General features: G+C 41.5%; 1 protein-coding gene and 1 long non-coding RNA gene across 4 annotated transcripts in view; one reads left to right on the top strand and one right to left on the bottom strand.

Annotated features, from left to right (window-relative positions):
- SLC35B4 (solute carrier family 35 member B4) overlaps window positions 1–23,388 on the top strand; it is a 52,017-nt gene that overhangs the window by 25,381 nt on the left and 3,248 nt on the right. Inside the window, exons 3-10 of one of the 3 annotated variants that reach the window (XM_081102443.1) lie at window positions 6,355–6,457; window positions 7,808–7,857; window positions 8,710–8,791; window positions 8,967–9,027; window positions 10,502–10,611; window positions 12,367–12,442; window positions 14,483–14,558; window positions 16,869–16,968. In XM_081102443.1, coding sequence (XP_080958569.1) covers window positions 6,355–6,457; window positions 7,808–7,857; window positions 8,710–8,791; window positions 8,967–9,027; window positions 10,502–10,611; window positions 12,367–12,442; window positions 14,483–14,558; window positions 16,869–16,965 — 655 coding nt within the window. In that variant the 3' untranslated portion in view covers window positions 16,966–16,968. Of the gene's footprint in view, window positions 1–6,354; window positions 6,458–7,807; window positions 7,858–8,709; window positions 8,792–8,966; window positions 9,028–10,501; window positions 10,612–12,366; window positions 12,443–14,482; window positions 14,559–15,377; window positions 16,281–16,868; window positions 18,271–23,388 lie in introns of those variants that run through there. The other 2 variants (XM_081102444.1, XM_081102442.1) reach the window with 2 other exon arrangements.
- On the bottom strand, window positions 19,722–22,077 carry LOC308527112. Its single transcript, XR_013996597.1, has 2 exons — window positions 20,449–22,077; window positions 19,722–19,903 (listed from the first exon to the last, which is right to left on the bottom strand). It is a non-coding gene; the product is annotated as an uncharacterized lncRNA (long non-coding RNA).

The raw sequence follows: 23,388 nt of genomic DNA, 5'->3' as shown, positions 1-23,388 counted from the left end.
GATCTTAGTAGTGTTTTCAATGTGTGATTCACTGTATTTATTTAATATTTGGCTTTACCTGTGAGATTTTCCCCTTTAATATATATATTCCTATTTCTGAATATGGCCTGTCCTTTTCTGCTTAAAGAAATCCCTTTAACATTTTTTGTAAAGCTGGTTTAATGGTGATGAACTTCTTTAGTTTTTGCTTGTCTGGTAAACTATCTCTTCTTCAATTCTGAATGATAACCTTGCTGGGTAAATTATTGTGTAGTTTTCTTTCTTTCAGAACTTTAAAGATGCCCTACCACTTCCTCTAGCTGGTAAAGTTGTTGCTGAGCAATCAGCTGATAACCTTACCGAGTTTCCTTTGTGTGTAATTCAGTTTTCCTCTTGTTTCCTTAAAGATTGTGTCTATATCTTAAACTTTTGCCATTTCAGTTACAATATATCTTGGTGTAAGTCTCATGGGTTCATCTTTGTTTGGAACTCTTGTGCTTCATGGACCTGAGTGTCCTTTCCTTTCCCAGCTTTAAATATAGTTTCTGTTCCTTTTTCTCTTCTCCTCTGGGATCTCTGTAATGCTAATGTTTGGGTTCTTGATGTTATCCCAGAGGTCCCTTAAATTATCCTCGTTTTTTTAAATTCTTTTTCTGTTTTCTGTCCTGATTGGTTGATTCCCATTGTCTGCCTTCAGGATGCGTTCTTCTGTATTAGCTAATTCGCTCTAATGTGCTTTTCATTTCAGTTACTGTATTCTTCAGACCTGGTTGGTTCTTTATTATCCTTTCTACCTCTTTGTTGAAGTCCTCCCTAAGTTTTTCTATGTCCCTCTCCAGTTTGGTGAGCACCTTTATGACCATTTCTTTGAATTCTTTATTAGGCAAATTGCTGACATCCATTTCCTTAGGTTTTTCTTTTTTCTGCACATTTTTCTTGTTCTGTCATTTGAGAGATAATTCTTGCATCTTTTCATTTAGTTAAAGTGTCTGTGTTATATGAATTAGATAAAATAGCCCTCTCTCCCAGTCTTTATAAAGTGGCCTTATGTACCAGGGTCCTCGCTGTAGGCTGAGTCTGTCAGGTGATTTTGGTCGGCCAGAGGAGCCGAGCAGGTGTAAGGTGTCCTGGACACTGGCCCACTGAGCTGAAATGGCTCCAGGTGGGGCGGCCAGGTGCATGTAGTAATGACCTGTTGATCCTGTTTGCTCCCGTTGTTTGGGACTGAAATGGGTTTGGGTGATGTGTCAGGTACACTCTGCAGTTACCTTGTGGTAGGCCAGAGCACCTGGATAGAGCCCCCGCCCACCCCGTGGAGGCAGAAGGGGGCATAAGCAATGGTGCTCTTTGGCACCTCCAACCAGGCATAATCCCTGCAGTCTCCGGAGAGCTCCAGTGGCTCCCCAGACTTCTCTATAGAGTCTCTCTCTTGTTTGTTGTACAGAAAGTGGTGTTCGTAGAAGTGACCTCTGGCTTTAGTGCCAACTTGGAGCCCAGCAGGGAGGCCAGGTGTCTGTACCACCCAGTTGTTCCTGCTTGCTCTCTTTGCTGGAGGCAAAAGGATTGGGCAGCAGAGCTGGGAAAGCTGCTGTGATTTGTAGGCAAGGCACAGCCCCTGAACAGAGATCCCGCCTTTTCTAAGGTGTTCACAGGCACCTCCAGCCCATGGAGTTCCTGCAGCTCCCAGAGGGCTTGTGACTTTCCCAGCCTTCTCCATTCAGTTGTTGTTTGTTGTTGAGAAACTGTTCATGAAGCCCTTAGCTATCTTGCAGGAGTAATTACTCTGTATATATGTGTATATTTCAGTTTGCTCATGGGAGGGGTTGAGTTCAGACCTCCTATGCTGCCACCATCTTGGATTTTTCTTTCTAGTTTTTAAATGTGTAATGCTAGGTGGTTTATTTGAAATTTTGTTCGTTTCTTGAGCTAGGCCTGTAATGCTCTAAACTTCTCCCTTTGTACTGCTTTTGCTGCATCCCACAAATTTTGGTATATTGTATTTTTATTTTCATTTGTCTTTATGTATCTTTTGATCTCTTCTTTTATTTCTTCTTTGACCCAATAGTTGTTTAGTGGCATGTTGTTTAATCTCCGCATATTTGTGATTTTCCCAGAAAATATGTTTGGTATGATATCAGTCTTCTTAAATTTATCGAGATTAGTTTTATTATCCAGTATATGGTCTTTCCTTGAGAATGTTCTGTGTGTACTTGAAAAGAATGTGTGTTCTGGCATTTTGGGATGTAAAATTCTATAAATATTAAGTTGATTTAACCTGCTGTGTCATTTAAGGCCCATATCTCCTTATTAACTTTCTGTCTGGATGATCTATTCATTGCTCTCAGTGGGGGATTCATGTCCCCTATTATAATTTTATTTTTGTCAGTTTCTCCCTTAGGTCTATTAGTAATTGCTTTATATATCTTGATACTTCCAGGTTGGGTGCATACATATTAATAAGTGTTATGTCTTCTTAATGAATTGTCTCCTTTATCATTATAAAATGTCTTTGTCTCTTGTTTCTTTTTTTTTTAAATCTTAACATCTGTTTTGTCTCATATAAGTACAGCTACACCCACTTCTCTCTGGCTGCCATTGTTTGAAGTATCATCTTCGCCCTTCACTTTGAGCCTGTGTTTGTCTTTGTAATTGAGCAGAGTCTCTTGCAGGCAACATATAGTTGGGTCTTGTTGTATAATCCATACCTCTGCTTTGTGCCTTTTGACTTGTGAGTTCAATCCATTTATAATTAGGGTTGTTAATGATATATGAAGCTTTACCAGTTATTGTATCCTTTGTTTTCTTGTTGTTTTATCACTCTATCTCCATTGTTTGTTTTCTCTTATAATTATTTCTGCTATTTTAGTTTGACAGTTTTCTGTGATTTTCTTCTTCATTTCTTCTTTTTTAATGTTTTATCTCAGCTCTGGATTTTTGTTTTGTGGTTACCATTAGGATTGTGCAAAATGTGTCATACATACATATAACAGTCCTTTTTCTTCTGATTGCCTCATCATTCACCTGTACTATTCAATCCTCTTCCTCCTCTTTTATCATTTTGTTGTTGCAAATTATCCCTCTTTATGTTGTGAACTTGTTATCTGCAATAGTTACAATTATTTTAATGCCCTTCCCCCCTTTAACCTTTATGTTATAACTAGTGGCCCGGTTCATGAAATTCGTGCCTGGGGGTGGGTGGGTGGGTGCGGTGTCCCTCAGCCTGGCCTTACCCTCTCCAATCTGAGACCCCTTGGGGGATGGCCAACTGCCAGTTTAGGCCCAATCCCACACTGGCAGTTGGACATCCCTCTCTCAATCTGGGACCACTGGCTCCTAACCGCTCACCTGCCTGCCTACTTGATCTCTTCTAACCACTATGCCTGCCAGCCTGCTCACCCCCAACTGCCCCCCCTTGCCAGCCTGATCACCCCCAACTGCCCCCCCTGCTGGCCTGCTCGCCCCCAACTGCCCCCCACTGCCGGCCTGCTCGTCCCCAACTGCACCCCCGCTGGCCTGCTCGCTCCCAATTGCCCCCCACTGCCGGCCTACTCGCCCCCAACTGGCCCCCCTTGCCAACCTGCTCGCCCCCAGCTGCCCGCCCCCCATCAGCCAGATCTCCCCCAACTGCCCTCCCCTCCTGGCCTGATCACCCCTAACTGCCTCTGCTGCCTCTGCCTCGGCCCCGCTGCCATGGCTTTGTCTGGAAAGACATCTGGAAGGTCTCCCAGTCTAATTAGCGTATTACCCTTTTATTAGTATAGATAGAGGCCTGGTGCACGTGTGGGGGCCGGCTGGTCTGCCCTGAAGGGGGTCCCGGATCAGGGTGGGGGTCTCTGCTGGGGGGCGTGGCCAGCCTGGGTGAGGGGCTGAGGGCCATTTTCAGGCTGGCCAGACCCTCTTCAGGGTGGGGGTCTCTGCTGGGGGGCGTGGCCAGCCTGGGTGAGGGGCTGATGGCCGTTTGCAGGCTGGCCAAGCCCCTGGCTTTGTCCAAAAGGATGTCCGGAAGGTCTCTGGAAGGTCTCCCGGTCTAATTAGCATATTACTCTTTTATTGGTATAGATTATTTAATAAACTACTCTGACATAGATTTTCAGTTTCCTGCTTCTATCTATTAATCATCTTATTCAACGTCTTGTGTACTTTTGTGTTTTTGTTTCCAGTAGAAGACCTCCTTTCAACATTTCTTATGTGCAGTCTTATGGTGATAAATTCTCTCAGCTTTTGTCTGTCTGGGAAAGCCTTTATTTCTTCTTAATGTCTAAAGGATAACTGCTGAATATCTTATCCTTTGCTGATGGGTTCCTCTCTTTCAATATTTTAAATATTTTCTTTCACTCTCTCCTCTCTTGTAGTGTTGCTACTGAAAACATTACAGAAAAATCTGGTGATGATCATCTAATGGAGTTTCCTTTGTCGGTTAATCTTTATGTTCCCTGGCTGCCTTAAGAATTTTTTCTTCGTCATTAATTTTTGACAGTTTGAATAAAATGAGTCTTGGAGAAGGTCTTTTTGCATTGATATAATTAGGTGTTCTGTTAGCTTCCTCTATTCTAACATCTAGTTCTTTGCATAGGCTTGGAAGTTCTTGTCAATTATTTCTTTAAGTGGGATCTCTGTTCCCTCCTCTCTTCTCCTTCTGGTATACCGTATCTATTATCCTTATATTGCTCTTTCTAATGTAGTCAGAGCGCTTTTATTTTTTAAATTTTAACTCTTAGTTCTCTCTCTTCTTCACGGGTTATTTCTAGGTTTCTCTCTTCAAGTTCCCTAATTCTTTCCTTTTCTTTCTTTTTTTTTTAAAAATATATTTTATTGATTTTTTACGGAGAGGAAGGGAGAGAGATAGTTAGAAACATCGATGAGAGAGAAACATCGATCAGTTGCCTCCTGCACATCTCCTACTGGGGATGTGCCTGCAACCCAGGTACATGCCCTTGACCGGAATTGAACCTGGGACCTTTCAGTCCACAGGCCGACGCTCTATCCACTGAGCCAAACCGGTTTCGGCTCTTTTCTTTTTTAAATATATTTTTGTAGATTTCAGAGAGGAAGGGAGAGGGAGAGAGAGAGAGAGAAACATCAATGATGAGAAAGAATCATTGATTGGCTGCCTCCTGCACACCCTGCACTAGGAATTGAGCCTGCAACCTGGGCATGTGCTCTGACCAGGAATTGAACCGTGACCTCCTGGTTCATAGGTTGATGCTCAACTGCTGAGCCAGGCTGGCCGGGCAAGTTCCCTAATTCTTTTTTCTATCTGGTCTGCTCTGTTTCCAGTGCTCTCTAGTGCATTCTTTATCTCATTTATTGAGTTCTTCAGCTCCAGAATGTGTTTCTTTTTTTATAGTTTGAATCTCTTTGGTAAAGTACTGCTTTTGCTCATTAATTGTATTCCTGAACTTATTGACTTGCCTTTCTGAGTTTTCTTGTATATTGTTGAGTTTCTTTGTAATTGCAGTCTTGAGTTCTCTGTCATTTAAACCACAGTCTTCCATGCCTTTGAGTTTGGTTCCTGGAGATTTTTCATTTTCTTTCTGTGCTCCCAAGTTACCCTGTTGTTCATGGTATTTGATGGGTTGTTTCTCTGTGTGTGCATTTGAGGTAGAGATCTTATGGCTCTGCTCCACCCCTACAGTAATGGCTTCCCAGCCACCTCTATACCCAGCTTTGCCTTAATGGGGAGGGCGGAAGGGAGATGCCTTTTCTAGGAAGGAAACTGCTTCTGCCCCTCTGACCCTCCAGGTTGTAGTGTGAGGGCTGCAGCCACACTTCTCCCCCACTGTTGTGCTCCTTGCTCGCTGGAGCCAAGATGGGCACCAAACTGCATCTGTGGTCACGTCCCTGTCCTTCCCCTGTCCCCCCTCCCCTCCTGTCCTTCCCCCATCACACCTTCCCTACTCATTTCAACATGCCCACCTTCAGATGTGCTAACGCATGGATCTTTCAGGTGTGTTTGTGTGCTGAGCAGGGGATCTTTGCTGAGTTATAATTGTCTTGAGATAAATTTAAGAGGAGAAACAATGGAGTCTTCTCACGCTGCCATGATGCTGATGTCATCTCTCCCCATTTACTTTTAAAAACCTATTGCTGTTAGGTAACATTTTTTGAAGCCTAGTTTTTAGTTGCTATGTATACTTGAAGCATATTAAAAGTGTTTCTTGAAACATACTCTATAATTTAAACTTTTTCTATGTTAGTTTGGCTTTGTGAAGTATTTTTATAGGTACTTATTCTACTCAAATTATAATAGTGATACAATTTTAATAAAGAGGAAATCAGCAAAATACTTTTAACTAGAGGTATTTATTTCCTTCTCTATTTGATTTTCTTGAACTAGCAGATTCTGTGTGGTAAGCTGTTGCCTCTGCATTTCAGATACTATGCCATCATGGTGACCATGTTCTTCACGGTCAGCGTGGTGAACAACTATGCCCTGAACCTCAACATCGCCATGCCCCTGCACATGATCTTTAGATCCGTGAGTACTGCTGCGCAGATCAGTGAGCAGAGGCTGGCTGTCGTCTGAGAAGGCCGAAAGAGCGCAGTGTGAAAGTGGATGGTTTCCTTTTATCTATCCCAGGTCTTATGGGTGATTGATAAAAGGAAAGTTAACATTTTCCTGAGAAACAGATTTTAACTTTTAATTTCCTTCATCTGGTTGATTTTATATTCAAACTTGCTATGAATGTTCTTTAACATTTCTCATCACTTTTTGTTTCTTTCTTACATAAAATTACATTTATTTCTAGTAAATGAAACAGACCCTTCTTTCATTTCTTGTGTGTGTGTGTGTGTGTGTGTGTGTGTGTGTGTGTGTGTTGTTAATCCTCACCTGGGGATATTTTTCCATTGATTTTTAGAGAGAGTTGGACAGAGGGAGAGAAAGAAACATCGATGTGAGAGAGACACACGGGTTGGTTGCCTCCCTGTATGTGCCCTGACCATGGCCGGGGATCGAACCTGCAACCCAGGTATGTGCCCTTGACCAGGAATCAAACCCACAATCCTTCAGTGCTCGGGCCCACACTCTAACCATTGAGAAACACATGCCAGGGCCAGACCCTTCTCCTTCCTGATTTTTTTTTTTTAAATCAGAGACTTGAGATAATTAAATAAAGGAAAATTCTTGATGGAGGCATGCTTCTTCCAAAGCAGTAGAGGTTTTTTCTTTGCTTCATGTATGGTGAGAGGTCTGTGTTCAGTATATAGATAAGAACAGTTTTCCCTGGAGGGCAGAAAAGACTTCAAGGGAAATATAGTTAGGGTTGCAGAAGAATACAAAACGGGTGAGGATTAGAATTGTAACATTTTGGTGTGGTCTGAGATTTTTGTGAGATCAAATGTGTTATTCCTAAAGGCACTTCCTAGAGCTAATTATAATGACTAAGATGACCCTCACAGCATGGAGCACATAGTAGACTTTCTATGAGCACTTGATGAAGGACAGACACCCTTCCAGAGAAGAGAGAGATCTCCATACAACTTCTTTCCTCAAAACGCGGGGGGGAGGAGAAACGTAGTAAAAGCTCTTATAAATTAGATGGAAAAGCTGACAAAAATAAGCCTGTAATAAGCTTCAGCTATGAGTAGCTATTGAGAATTGATCATTGTTATCTTCATTGTCATCTTTAAAAGGCGTAATTATTTTGCAAGATAGATTTTTATGGCTTATACTTGTTGCCATCATAAGAACACCTGGACCTTACTAATTATTCATCCTAATCTCCCCCTGCCCAGCTGTTTTTCCCTTTTGGTGATGTTCATTTTTACCTTGAAGTATGTTGTCTTTCCCTAGTGCACTAAAACTTCCTCTTGTCTCCTTTCACAGGGTTCTCTAATTGCCAACATGATTCTAGGGATTATCATTTTGAAGAAAAGGTAAACAATGCGCTTTTATAATTTATGTTTAGGAAGCACATTCTTGGCCCCACCTATAAGCTAGGCATATGGGTTACTTTTCTCCTGCTGGAGGGGGCGTGCTCCTGGCCTTCTTTGTTTGAGTTCTCTATGGCAATGAAGTGCATTCCTGAAGCAGCTGGCCAGGTAGGGGGTCCCACCTGTGCAGCAGTGTTCTCTCTGTAGAATTAGCATCATTGAGTCCTTAGATCCATCCTAACCTATGAAGCCAATTGATTGAGAACTTCAGTGTCTCTTGTGGTCACCAGAAGCCACATGTGACTCTTCACATTTAACATTTAAATTACTTAAAATTAAATATTTAGTTTCCCAGTCTCACTGGTCAGAGTTTAATTGCCCAGTAGCCACATGTGGCTGGTGGTGACCGTATTGGAGAGCCCAGGATGGAGCATTTCCAGCCTCATAGTTGTGTGGGACAGTGCTGTCACAGGAGGTGTTCATCAGTGCAGCACAATGAACGAAGGACTAATCGTGCTTAGTACAAAGAAAATTCTGAATAAAGCCCAAGTGGCCAAGAAAATAGAATGAAAAGTGTCAGAACTGTTCTATGTGACTGTCACCAATGGAATGTCATGTCTGGTCTTTTTTTTTTTTTCCTAATGAAACCATCTGTTGGTCCACAAACTTTTAGAAACTTTTAAGCAACACTAAGGAAGGGTGTGTGTAGCAACCAGTGGGCACCCTGATCCTTGCACATGCAGACTTACATGGGCTCTGCTGGTGATTTATACTCGCAGGCACCATCTACTGAAAACATCCTGTGGAAATTGGTACCTGTGCCTTCCTAATGTGTTCTTATTCTTATTTCTGCAGATACAGTATATTCAAATATGCTTCCATTGCCCTGGTTTCTGTGGGGATATTTATTTGCACTTCCATGTCAGCAAAGCAGGTGGTAAGAATTGGTTCACAAATCATTTATATTCACTGCTTGCCATGGGGCCCAGGCACCAGGTACTTACTAATGATACAAAGAGGGGAGGGAAAAAGGTAGCAAACATTTCCCTTGTGTCCAGGCCCATTGCTTGTGGTTCTGGTCTCTGTACCTAGTGTTTTTTCTTATTCCCTAGACTTCCCAGTCCAGCTTGAGTGAGAATGAAGGATTCCAGGCATTTACATGGTGGTTACTAGGCAAGTATGCTAATTACAATAATGATAATTGCCTCTGCAGTTCTGTTTGCTGAGTTTTCTCCTAAGAGACATGTTTCTTGGCAAGAAGCGTTAGCTAAACAAATGATGCCACAGGAGAGAGGCACCTGGGATCATAAATCTGAACCGCAGTGCTCAAGAAGTGACAGAAAGGAAACGGCGAGGTCACGGTGGTGTGTTCTGTGACATGGACCCGTGTTTCTCTGCTGCCACTGATCTAGGAAGAAAAGCGCCTGCCTGCCTGCCCGGCACCCTGTGGGTGCTTGGCTGTCATCCGTCCTTTATGACCTGTCTGCTGAGCGCAGGCTTCTTCAGAAGGGCATGTTGTAGCAGTGAACTCTACGTCCCCAAGGGACCCATTGCTAAATATTAGATTTATTTTCTTCAGAAGTTAGCTGTTCCACATGGCAGTGTTCCCAGACCTGACTGGTCAGCAGAATCTCCCGGGAATTGTGTATCTTTGTGGAAGTGATGAGACGATTCCTGTAGTGCTTGGCCCTGCCGTTGTGAGATACAGAGGTGAAGCTTTCCGTGCTGGCAGTAACAGGTTGAGACTGACCAGGCGAAAGAGAAACTGCAGGGAAGGAACTGGATTCTTGGTTCTTGGCTTTGAAACTTTACCCCCCCCCACCCCCACCCCTTTAGATTGCTATTCCTAACACAGAAAGATCTTCATGAGCTGTTGGAAGAACACTATCTATTAGGAGAAATTTGCAAAGGATTTGAACATACCACTTATGGAGGAAAATACTAATGTCCTGTAATTTTATGTTCAGCTTCTAACTAGTCTAATAATCAAAGAAATGCAACTTGAATCCAAAATGCAGTATCTTTTTATTTTTGATCTATTATATTGGCAAGATAATAAATGATTATTCTCTTTGCTGCTGAGGGTGCAATAGGACAACCATTTTCACATAAACTGTTTACAGTATAAATTGACATGCCTTTCTGGAAAAAAGTATATGTATTGAGTTTTTAAAATGTCTACAACTTTTGACTCAGTAATTCCATTTGTGAGAGTATACTAAGGAAATAACATTTTAAAAAGATTTACATACACGGATGTACATTGATTTTAATGAAGAAATAATTGGAAGTAATCTAACCATTCTCATATTGTACATCCACATGAGAAGAGTAATGTGTGGCCATTAAATCATACTTTTGAAAAAATTTTAATGAATGACCTGAAGAAAAATCCAGAAAAAGATCATGAAAAAAGCAAGACATAAAACTGTGTACTCATTATGATCCTGGCTTAGAGAGATGTAGAAAACTACCAAGGACTGGATGGTAGTACGGTTGATTTTTATTTCTTTTTAAGGTTTTGTGCATATTCTACAGTTAGTTTGTAATATTTGTAGTACATTTAAATAATCAATAAATGTTCTTTAACAGAATATCTGGAGAGTAGCGAATGCAGGTGTCTTGTAACCCGGCCTTTGTTTTGCAGGTATTGGGGCACTGACGTTCGCGCTCCTGATGTCCGCGAGGATGGGCATCTTCCAGGAGACTCTATACAAACAGTTTGGGAAACATTCTAAGGAGGCTTTGTTTTATAATGTAAGCAATTTCTTGAACCTGGGGAGGATGAAAATTACTGCGTTATTATGTTGTTGTAATGTGTGATTTCGAATGCAACATGCCATCCTGCTAACATGCCATCCTGCTGGTAACATGCCTTCCTGCTAATGGAGTTGAAGGACCAGTTGATCACCCGGTGAAGGGCTTTGGGCCCACAGTCTGCAGTGCCTTTCAAAGGCTGCTGCTGTGCATCTGAGCCACAGCCCTCCACACAGGTGGTCACGGCCAGTCTGCGTGAACATGTCTGCTAACCAGGAGCCACCGGGCAGACCAGGAACCTGCACCCCAGTGGTCCTGCAGATGCACCCAGGTTCAGACCAATCTGGAAACCTGGAAAAGGAAACTAAGCTACAAAAACTGCATGCCCAGGGGAATATGTGCAGGCAGGCCTGTGAGAAGGTTGGGAAGATGGGTTTCAGTCATTTTATGGAGAGTTTAAATAGCAATAATATACGCGTCAGCTTCTTTGTTTTAAACTGCTGGTCTAGGGCCGTGGTCGGCAAACTGCGGCTCGCGAGCCACATGCGGCTTTTTGGCCCCTTGAGTGTGGCTCTTCCTAAGCCTTAGGAGTGCCCTAATTAAGTTAATAACAATGTACCTACCTATATAGTTTAAGTTTAAAAAATTTGGCTCTCAAAATAAATTTCAATTGTTTTACTGTTGATATTTGGCTCTGTTGACTAATGAGTTTGCCGACCATTGGTCTAGGCCTAGGGCCTCCTCTTCTTCCTCCTCCTTCTCTCCTGTTGTGATAATGCCCAAAGCACAGCCCCTCAAGGTCAGGGTGAGGTTTGGTAACTCGGGGATTCCTTCACTGCCAACTTTTTGTACTGAAGCTGCAGACAAGCAGTTTGGTTTATTAGTTGGAGCTAGAGTACATGGCTGGGAATGTAAAAATACACACTCCGTTTGGCTCACATCTTTCTTTTAGAACAGTAAGTGGCACATAATGACTTCTGAGTAAATGTTAGCCGTGATTCCTTATTCAATTGTTGTGGTGGTGGGTTGGTGTCAAGTATATTAATCTTTGCTTATCTGTTGTTTCTTCTTCCAATTCAACCTCTTTTCATTCTTGTCTTCATTTATTTTTCCCCGACATCGAATTGTTCTCCATCTCTTTTCCTACTACTTTTCTAAACAATCTGAGCTCTGCCTCCACATTCATTCCTTTTGTTGTTGTTAATCCTCACTTGATATTTTTTTCCATTGATTGTTGGGGGAGGGTGGAGAGAGAGAGAGAGACAGAGAGAGAGGCATCAATGTGAGAGACACACATCGGTTGCCTCATGCACCTGCCCCAACTGGGGCAGGTATCAAACCCGCAACCCAGGTGCATGCCCTTGACTGGAAATCGAGGTGCTCAGGCCATCGCTCTAATCATTGAGCCACACCGGCCAGGACCTGCCCCATGTTCTTTATAATTTTTAAATCCATTTCATTTGCTTAACTATTCTCAAAATTAGTAAAACGTAACAAATCTTTGGACACAATGACTGTGTGTATTCCCTTTTGTTGTGTGTGTGTGTGTGTGTGTGTGATGATCATCACAAACTCCAAAAGGGCAAGAACTGTAATTTGGGGTTTATTGAGCCAGTGTCAGGTCATTAGAAGCACTGGGTACATTTAACTTAGTCCTATTTGCTTTTCTTGATTACTTGTCAAACAACTTACAAAACTGCTCATTATTCTGTTGTGTGTTGCATTTCAATTGATGTGAAATATTTCTTCCCCTAGCATGCCCTCCCCCTGCCTGGATTCATCTTCTTGGCTTCTGACATTTATGACCATGCAGCTCTTTTCAATAAGTCTGGTGAGTTTGGGTTACTCAGGAGAATTGCCTGAGAGCTTCCAAGGCAAGTTTCAGTTTTACTCTGGACTTGACCACTGATGTTTTTATGCAAGTCATCTGGCCCACTTACACCCTCTCCATTCTACCTTCCTGGAATATAGTGCCATTCATCAGTAGTTGCAGCAGCAAAAGCATTGGCAGGTGTTTCTCAATGATTTGCAAGATAAATAAGAATATGTATCTTCAGATTTTCTGTTTTGCTTTGGAACTGTGTGTTTGCATTTGAATGCGGAAGGTTTGCTTTTCAAGAACACACAGCAGAGATGAGAGCCTTGGGGAAGAGGAAGCAAAAATGGTGACAGGTTAGAGCTTGCAGGAATAAGCAAAATGAATTCAGAAGCCTACAGTGTTAATTAGCTTTTACTTTTTAAAGTGACTAATAAATTAGCTATCAATTGCCAGTTAACTTAAATTTTTAAGGCTCTGAATCACCCATTTCTGAGTTTTTTTTATTGAGGTGATTGACATACAGCTGATTTTTGACACATGGTTTTCAGAGTTTCTGACAGTCCCTGCATAGCAAAGAGCTGTTTGAGTAAACACACTATCAGATTCATTTCGATTTAATTATTAGAATGCTTCTTCCAAAAGTTGCAGAGCTGGGTACTTACACATTTTTTATTTTTTAGAATCTGCCTTTAACTTTTTCAGAATCATCCCTCAGTTAAATTTACATTTTTTTTCTCTTCTTGAGTTTTAGCATCTGGAACCTATTATCCTTGATTTTTCTAAGAGAGCCGAATATCCATCTAAATGTTGTAGGTAATACTGATTGTCTCTTTCCTCAGCAATTGATACAGTAGATCTCTAAAGTTATTAAGTAGTAATAACATTTGTTAACTTTCTTTTCATTTCAATACTTGCTGAGTGTTTCAAAGACAATATAATACCAGATTATTGGGATTTCTCACTAGTCTAGACATACTGTTATCTCTTTATCTAGATGGCTTTTAATTTTTTTGCAAAAGAAAATTAATGTTCTTTTCCTAACCAGAACTCAGCATCACCTTTGGAATTTCCTAAGTTATGCTGTATATTTCAAACTCCATAAGCAAGTTAGCAATATAAAAGAAGCGACCCTGAGAGGGTTATTATGTCCTTATTCTTGTTAATCATGGGCATTTTGTTTCCTCTCAGATGTTCACTGTGCAAACCTCTTATATAAAACTAACATAAGAATGTATTTAAAAAGAAGAAAAGTTTAATAACTTCCATCACTCTACACATCAGCTAATTTCATTTTATCAGTTTCCTTCCAGACACAATTTACATAAATTCTTACATCGTTGTAACCCTTGTATAGATAAAATTTATACTTTTTCACTTTCATTCTTAGTTTTTTGTGTGACTATATATAATCCTTATATTTTAAATAGAATGTACATACAATGTCTCATCTATTCAAAGCACCTTTGCTTGCACAGCCATTGCTCTATCATTGGACACTTAGATTAATTCAGAGTTTTTCCCAAGAATGGGTATCAACACTTTTATGGACCCTTAATAAGAATTGTGAAATTGATTTTTAAAAAATCAATTTATACTACAATTAACTGAATGGCTGCCAATTCCAATTTTACCTTGCTAGATTAGAATATTATTTGTAAATTTTAGAATTATTTGATTACTAGTAGGATTAACAGTATTTCCAAATGGCATTTAGTTACTGGTTGTCTTTTCTCTGTTTTGAGTTGTTAAGACCACATCATTTGAACTTCTCTGTGATTCACAGCCTTTCTCTGTAAAGTGGAGTCCTGTTTAGGTGAATGGTAAAGAGTTTATTTTAAACTTAAGATAAATTCTCATTTGTTTTAAGAAAGCAATGCAAGGACTCTTGAGGCTGATATAGCTTGGAATCAAGGGCAAGTAAAGTGGTGTTTGGTCCAAATCTAATTGCAAGGGAATTAACATCGTTATCTCTGTTATGTTCAGTTTGTTCAAAAAGATGAAAACTTTAGCTGTTAAAAGTAATACAGCTATCTCCCCTCTTAATCTTTGCAGAATTATATCAAGTTCCGGTTGTTGGTGTGGCAATGCCCATCATGTGGTTCTACCTCCTCATGAATGTCATCACTCAGTATCCTTCGCACTCCGCCGCCGCATGGTCTTCTTTGGCATGGGATTGTTTATTCCCTGACAGTTCAGTGACATGAGTTTCATTTCTGCTTTGATCTGTTCTGCAGGAGGAGGAGAAAGGCCATCCATTGAGCTCGCTGTGGAGGGCCAAAGAGATGCCAGTGGGTGCCGAGGTCAGCAGGGCACAGGGCACTGTGAAGGAGGTGCTCTGGTGCAGGTGTAGAAGTCAGTGGGTGATTGAGAATTAGTATATGACATGCATGCTCTGTGATTCTACCTGGAGTTTTCTAGTATCCTGGGACATTTCACAAGCTGCCACAAAATTCTGAAAGAAATTCCAAGTGAATTAAAACTAATAATGCTTCTTTCGAACGATCTTAAGTCCATTATAAAAACTTGAAGTCTTTGGAACAGATGGGATTGACTTCATTCCTCTCACTTCACCTCATAGATTTGCCTTTCAGAGTTCTGTTTTGGAGAAGGGGTGGGAGGACTGGGGACCAGATCAAGTAGAGGTAGGTGTGATGACCTTTACTGAGAGTGTTAACCTCTGTCGTTCCTTGGGTGGCGACCTTCACTGTAAACTGTGGGAAGAATCCAGAATAAGAATAATGGGAGGTTTTAGGCAGTTTGAGTTGGGACTCACACTTGGAATGGCAGGACAGGAATCTGCAGAATGTTCTACCAAGGAGCCGCCATAGCCAACCCCCGAGTTTTCTGGTTCTTAGAATATGAACATTTAAGCCAAGAGCCATGCCAGAAAGTGCTCCCCAGCTGGTCTCTCAGTAGTCAGAAAACTACCTTAACCCTGTCTCTCCAGGTACGTGTGCATTCGGGGTGTCTTTATTCTCACCACAGAATGCACCTCCCTCACCGTCACACTCGTTGTGACTCTACGCAAGTTTGTGAGCCTCATCATCTCCATCTTGTACTTCCAGAACCCTTTCACTGTGTGGCACTGGCTGGGCACCTTGTTTGTCTTCATTGGGACGCTCATGTACACAGAGGTGTGGAACAACCTGGGGATCACAAGAAGCCAGCCTCAGGAGGACAAGAAGAACTGAGGCCTGCCTGGGAGACCAGGGTCTGGCTAAGGTCTGGCTGCCATTTCTCTTTTGTTAATGAGAATTACCCCAGCCAGCACTGAACCACCACGTACCAGAGAATCCTCAGAGGCGGGGACTTCTCAGATTTCACATGGCTTTACAGACCAACACGTGTAGACTCTGAACAGAAATCTCTCAACCCTGAATTAGAAAAAAGAATAGTTATCTACTATTGAACAACCATTTGTTTACCAAAATATACAGTACTGTACTTGTTTATTGAGTCCCAGAGCTACTCGTTTTATATCCATGGTCTTGCACAAGACTATCCATTTTGTTGTTGTTCTGATGATTCTCTGCCATAACAACCATTATCTCGTGTCCTCATGCTTTGGTCTGTCACCTTCCACTTTTCAGTCAGCCAGATGTTCCTGGTGACACGGCTGGACTTCCTCCAGCGTGTTGGGAACGAGGCAGTGGTCTCTGAGCTGAGCCCTGGTGACAACGGAGCAGGGCTGGTGGGAACCCTTTGCAAGTGTGCAGGTTAAGTCTTTGAAAGGCTTCTTAAGCAAGAAGGTTGAACTCTGCCTGGCGATTCTGATAGAGTCATAGGCTGGGAGTAAAGTATGGTGTATAAATTCAGGTCAAATCACAACTAAAATGGAAATTTTTTCTTATTTTTCTATAAGGTGTCAATGTTCTTGATGGGTATTTGTGTGTGGGGGGGGGTGTTGTATGTGTTTCATTACATGTAGGAAGGTGCCGCCCCCTTTACTAACCTGGTTTTTCTCCCATGGTATAATTTTGAGACAGAGGAACCATGTCAGCGTGGTGTGTGTAGGTAAGTGTGATCATTTTGAGAGAAAGGCATGAAAGTCAGAGTTCTTTCATTTCCTCTTTCTTCACTTAGCCCTGGACCTTAATTGACCTCACAGAAGTAGATGCTCTTTTGTAGGTGGTTAAACTTACCAGGTACTCCCTTTTTGCACACAAGGGCCTTTTTATTTTTTTCCTGGATGCAGATTATGTTCGTAAATCGACATGTGGCTGTATGGGTCCCCTGGGTTCACGCATGGTGGACTATGTATATTCTAATACCTGGAGCTATTCTATGGTGGGGCCTGAGATTAGTGACTTCCCCAAAGTAGCCCGAATTTGGGCAGGTCCAAGATGGCAGCATAAGAGGACACTGAGCTTGTCTCTCCCATGAACACACTGAATGCACATCTATATTTTGAGTAGTTGTCTTTAAGAGAACTGAACAGCTTTTGCACAACAAAGAAGAGAGGAAGAGGCCACTTGGAGAAGATGGGAACTACAGGAGCTCTTCAGAATCAGGGAACCCACCAGGAATCGGAGTAGCTGGTGAGCACCATTGTTTGCATTCTCCTTACACTAGGTAGCATTGGTGAGAGCTCAACCCCAGTGCTCTGGCCAACCTGCAAGGCCACAGTAGTGCATCCCCAGTCACCCCTCCTGTAACCAGCTCCAGCAGGAAGGGGTGCATAGCAAGCATGCACAGCCCCTGCCCGCTAAGCACCAATCCAGAGTTAGATCCGCTGGGCACAACAGGGCACTGAGGCTCAGCCACTGCTGTGCAAGCCCACTGGACAGCCCCACCTAGAGTGAAAGGGACTTAGCAGGGCATCACTGTGCTCCTGCCCAGGGGGCAGTCCAGCTCAGACCTCCATGTCAATCAATCAAAGCAAAAGGACATGCCTATGAATGCACAGAGAGGGGCCCCAGTGTGAGCCGCGCACATAGAGGGAGGCCCCTACTAGAGTGGGAGGGAGCTGGCAGAGTGCTGCAGCACATGCTCAGAGAGCACCCCAACCCAGACTGGCAGCAGTCAGTCAAACCACAAGGCGAGCCATGCACAACAGTGAGTGCTGCGGTGCCCATGGTCAGGTATCCTCAGACCAGCAGCAGTCAATCAAAACAACTAGGTGTGCTCCTTTGTACACCAGGCAGCCCCACCACGATCAAGAGTAGAACCAGCAAGGCTATAGCACACACAGGTGCAGCTGTGTACAGCCAAAACAACAGGACACCTAGACCCGCTCTTTCTGGCCAGGTAGCACCCCGGGCACTGCACATGCCCGCCCTAACTCCAACTTGCCAAAGCCATCCAGTCTACACAGACACCACTTTACACAAGACCAATTTTTCAAGACCGCGAGAGAGAGCTATTTCATCTAACTTGTAGAAAGAAACAAACACAGAAAGTCAAATGAAATGGAGAAAAATAATTTGATAAAAAATTCAAAGAAACTGTCATAAGGATGCTCTGTAAATTTGAGAGTAGAATAAAGGAACTCGGGGACAACGTCAAAAAAGAAAATATTATAAAGAATCAGAGATGAAGAATACAATAACTTAAATGAAAAACATACTAGATGGAACTGACAACAGACTGGTTAATATAGAAGAATGGATCAGTAACCAGGGAGAATAGTGAAAATCACCCAATCATAATAATAATAAAAAAAAGAATTTAAGAAAATAAGGATAGTATGAGAGCCCCATGGGACAGCATTATAGGGATCCCAGGATGGGGAGAGAGAGGAGCAGAAAGTTCATTTTAAGAAATAATGGCCAAAAACTAACCAGGGAAGGAAACAGACACCCATGTTAGAGAATTCCAAATAAGATGAACCCAAAGAGGCCCACACCAAAATATATTGTAATTAAATGGCAAAAGTTAAATATAAAAACACAATCTTGAAGGAAGCAAGGGGAAAACATTGAATTACATTAAAAGGAAACCCAAAAAAACTAATAGCTAGTTTTTCAGCAGAACTTTTACAAGCCAGAAGGGAATGGCAGGAAATATTTAAAGTGCTGAAAGAAAGGAACCTGCAATCTAGTATATTATACCTGGCAAGGTTGTCATTCAGGATTGAAGGAAATATAAAGATTTCCCCAGATAAGCAAAAAACAAGAACTTCACCACTAAACAGACTTAACATGAAGTCTTTATGCAGAAAATGCCGTGCCAAAAATAAGAAAATGGGGGGGGGGCAGGGGAGGGAATCACAGATAAAGGCAAATACAGAATTAACAGTGAATCAGCCACTCAAAAGTCCAGTATGAAAATTAAGACATAAGTAGCAAAATTATAATAATCAGGAGCTACTCAAAACAAAAAAGGCATGATATAAAAAAGTGTGGGAAGGCAGTGAAAATGTAGTGCTTTTAGAATGTGTTTGAACTCAAATGCTTATCAGTTTAAAACAGACTGCTACAGAACGCCAGCAAAACATTAAAGGAAACCAGCAAAGCGATCAACAAAAGAACAAAATGGCAGTAAGTACATACCTGTCCATAATTATGTTAAATGTAAATGGACTAAATTCTCCAATCAAAAGTTATAGGGAGGCAGGATGTGTTAAACACCAAGACCCCAGACTCATCTCTGTGCTGCCTACAAAAAACTCACCTTAGATTGAAAGACCCACAAACTGGAACTGAATGGATGGAAAAAGATATTCCTACAAATAGAAATGAAGAGAAAGCTGGGGGTAGCAATACTCATATCAGACAAAGTAGGTTTTAAAACAGAATGTAAAATGAGACAAGGACATTACATAATGATAAGGGGTCAATCTAAGAAGAGGATGTTACAATCTTAAATATTTACACACCCAACATAGGAGCACCCAAGTCTATAAAGCAAATATTAATGTATATAAAGGCAGGAATTAATACAATAATAGTTGGGGACTTTACTGCCCCACTTACCTCAATGGATAGATCGGGCAAAAATAAGAAAATAATGGCCTTAAATGCCACATTAGAATAGATTAATATAATAAGCATTTTTAGGACATTTTATCCAAACAGTGTGGATTACACATTTTCCTCAAATGCACATGGAACATTTTTCAAGATAGACCCAAAAGAAACCTAAATAAATTCAACACTGAATTTTTATCACGTATATTTTCCAATCAGAATAGCATGAAACTAGAAACCAACTATAGGAAGAAAACGGGGAAAAATACAATATAGAGGTCAAACAATTGCTACTAAACAACCCATGGATCAAAGGAAATAAAATACTACTTTGAGACAAATGAGAATAAAAACTCAACTTTTCAAAACTTACGGAATGAAGCAAAAACAATTATAAGAGGAAAGTTCATAGCTATGCAGGCCTACTTCAAGAAGTGGAAAAAAAATCCCAAATATAATCTAACTTTATACCTAAAGGAACTAGAAAAAGAATAAAGTCCAAAGTAAGTAGAGGAGGAAAATAATAAAGATCAGAGTGGAGACACAGAACCTAGAGACAGAAGAACTGAAGGGACAGAACGGAACTTGAAAGAACTAAGCAGAAATGCACCCGCCTCCCTCTTCAAGGACGAAGCAGGGACATACTCTTCTCCCTCTCCTCTATCTTGTCTTGCAAGGCTGGGCCCTCAGCCCAAGCCGCCCCCCCCCGCCCCCCCCCGAGAGTGACCACAAGAATGCTGGTATTGTCCTAACTTTCCCAACCACCCACCTGAGTGGACCAATGAAGCTCCAGAAATGTAGCTAAGGTCCTAATAAGGCTATAGTGGAGGACGGCTCCAACCTTCAGAATGTGATGGTCACTTCCTGACCCTTATGCTGTAAAACCCTGACCAATCTCTGTAACTCACGCCACCCCTAAAGCCCACCCCAAATAGCTAGCCCTATATAACCTTTGTTCTCCTGGGACACGCTCTCTCGCCTCACCGCTGTGCCGGATAGAGGCTGGGAGCCAATTCTAGAATTGATCAATAAAGACTCGTTGCTTTTGCATCGGAGGAGGCTCCCTGGTGGTGGATTATTGGGGACCCCGAGCTCTGGGCATAACAGAACTTCGCTGGAGAGAACATGGCAAAAGATCCTGGACAGAAACTGGAGATAGAACCTAGAAACAGAACCTAGCGAGAGAACATGGCTGAAGAACCTAGAGACAGAACCTGGCTAGAACATGGCAAGAGAACCTGACTAGAACCTGGTGACTGAACCTGGCTGGAGAACCTGGAGAACCTAGCAAGAGAACATGGACACAGAACCTGGCTGGAGATCCTAACCAGAACTTGGCTGGAGATCCTGAACAGAACTTGGCTGGAGATCCTGGCTAGAGATCCTGGCTAGGCTGCTGATCAACTGAACGCTGTCTCTGTGTCATTCCTTTTTCGCCGACTCTGTCCACACCTTTGGGGACCCCTGGACCTGCTGGGGTGGGACCCCAGCACTTGACCTCTGACCTCTAACCTCTGACCTCCAGGGGGGAGAGACTTTAGTCTGAAAGTGTGACCATCTTCACTCACACAGAGAATAAAGCCATTTGATTGCTGCTGCTGCTGCTAAAAAAAAAAAAAAAAAAAAAATCAGAGTGGAAATAAAATACAGACAAAAAAAAGAAATATAAAAAAAGACCAATAAAATTAAGAGCTGGTTTTTTGAAAGGATAAATAAAATTGATAAACCTCTAGCAAGACTTACACCAAGGAAAAAGAGAGTCTAAGTAAATAGAATCAGAAATGAAATAAAAGAGAAATACCACAGAAATACAAAGGGTCATTAAAGAATACTATGAAGGCAGCCCTAGGCACTAGCAGGGCAGGACTAGAGGCATCGGCTGTCCCCATGCTACCCAGCTGCAAGCCCCGGAAGGGGAAGCCCTTTAAGCTCCTAGGAATTTTAGATGTTCAGAATATTCCTTGTGCCTGGGACTCAGTCTTATATGGTTCATAAGGATCTATTGTGGCTGGCCTGGACATTTTTTGTTAACTAGTAGAATTAGGAGATTATATGGTGTTGGGAGTTGGAGGGTTTATTTTGGTAGCTTTAGGATGCTGGTTCCATTGTAGGTATAATAAGGTAATACTAAAGATCTGAAGAAGAAAATAAAAATAAGATATATGAAACTATCCACCTTGATCCTGAAAGAAAACAAACGGCAACAGCAGCAATTGAGCAGAGACTCCAGCCTAGAAACCCAAATACAACTCCTTGAGGTCAGTGTGGACAAAGTTAAGATCAAGGATGTAAAACATTCTATGTATCATAAGAAAGCTTTCAATCAAGTAAAGTGTGTGTAAGTTGTAGCCTTTCATATACTTGTATGAATAGTTGTGAACTTGTTGCTCTGTATCTGCATTACAGTATATAGTAGACTTGCCGTACGTAAAATAAAAATTATGAATAATTATGTCAAGAAATTGGACAATCTACAAGAAATGGACAAATTTCTAGAAGTATACAACATTCCAAGACTAAGCCAGGAAGAAACAGAAAAACTGAAGAAACCTATTATTAGTAATGAGATTGAACTAGTAATAAAAAAATAAAAATAAAAAACCCCTGAATAAACAAAAGCCCAGGACCAGATTCCTTCACAGGTGAAAAAAATTAATACGTATTCTCCAACTATCCCAAAAAGTTGAAGAGGAGGGAAAGCTCCCAAATATTCTTTGAGGCCGGCATTACTCTGATACCAAAACCAGAAAAAGATACTACAGCAAAGTATTACAGGCCAGTATCCCTGATGAACATGGAAAAATTCTCAACAAAATACTAGCAAATCAAAACCAATACATTAAAAGGCTTAAACATCATGACCAAATGGTATCTATACCATGGATGCAAAGGTGATTCAACATTCACAAAACAATGTGATTCACATCAACAAAACCAAGAGTAAAAATCATATCTCAATAGATACAGAAAAAGCTTGTGACAAAAACTCAATATCCTTTTACAATAAAAGTTCTCAATAATGTGGGTATGGAAGAACTTACCACAACATCATAAGGACTGTATATAAGCCCACAACTAACATCATACTCAGTGGTGCAAAGCTGAACATTTTCCCTCTAAGGTCAGGAATAAGACAGAGATGCCCATTTTCACCACTACTATTCAATATGGAGGGGATGCAATGGCGTAACGGATTGTTTTCATTCTTCATGCAATCATTGCTAGAGTTTTTGTAGGGAGCTTTAAACATTTGATTATACAGAACACCAAAAGCCTGACAGTGAAATATATTGAACAAATTAGAATAATAACGAATAAAACAATTTTCAACCCAGACTTTATAAAATCTCCAAGCCCAGTAGGGAGTCAGCTAAAAACATCAGAGAATTTAAATCCTAACCAGCCAGTGAGTGGTGCTTGAGGCAAAACTGGAACACCCCTTAAAGAGAGTTTGCAAGCTTAAGGCGTTTTGAAGTTTGGTTGTTTCTAATTCTACATGGGAAGAGTTATTTATCCAGGTGCAGCTGGTGATATTGGCTGTAGCAAAAAAACAAAACAAACAAAAAACTTCTCCCTGGGTGGCAAGCAAATAATCAAGCAATCCTGGTGTTATGGACTACTCAAGCTTAGGAATCTTAAGTTGTCTCTTGAGCTTGAATGGCTGTAGTGGCCAGGTGGGCTATTCTATTAATGGTTCTGGTCAGATTTCACATTATGTCTAACTGAGTGGTACCAAGGCCAGCTAGTGTTGAAATTGAGAAGGACCATTCACATGCACAGTAGTACCAGAATCATACTCAGATTTCCATGCAATGTGTACCATGCAATTACTTGTAATGGTTAATAGAACAAAATCTTTTTTTGCCCAACTGGTGTGGCACAGTGGTTGAGTGTTGACCCATGAACCAGGAGTTTGAGGTTTGGTGCCCTATCAGGGCACTTGCCTAGGTTGCAGCCTCGATCCCCAGTAGGGGGCATGCAGGAGGCAGCCACTCAATGATTCTCATCATTGATGTTTCTATCTCTCCCTCTCCCTCCTTCCCTTTTTTA

This window comes from Myotis nattereri (assembly GCF_964212035.1).
Source record: "Myotis nattereri genome assembly, chromosome: 11".
Classification (NCBI taxonomy): Eukaryota; Metazoa; Chordata; class Mammalia; order Chiroptera; family Vespertilionidae; genus Myotis; species Myotis nattereri.
This window is presented reverse-complemented; position numbering and strand designations above follow the sequence as displayed.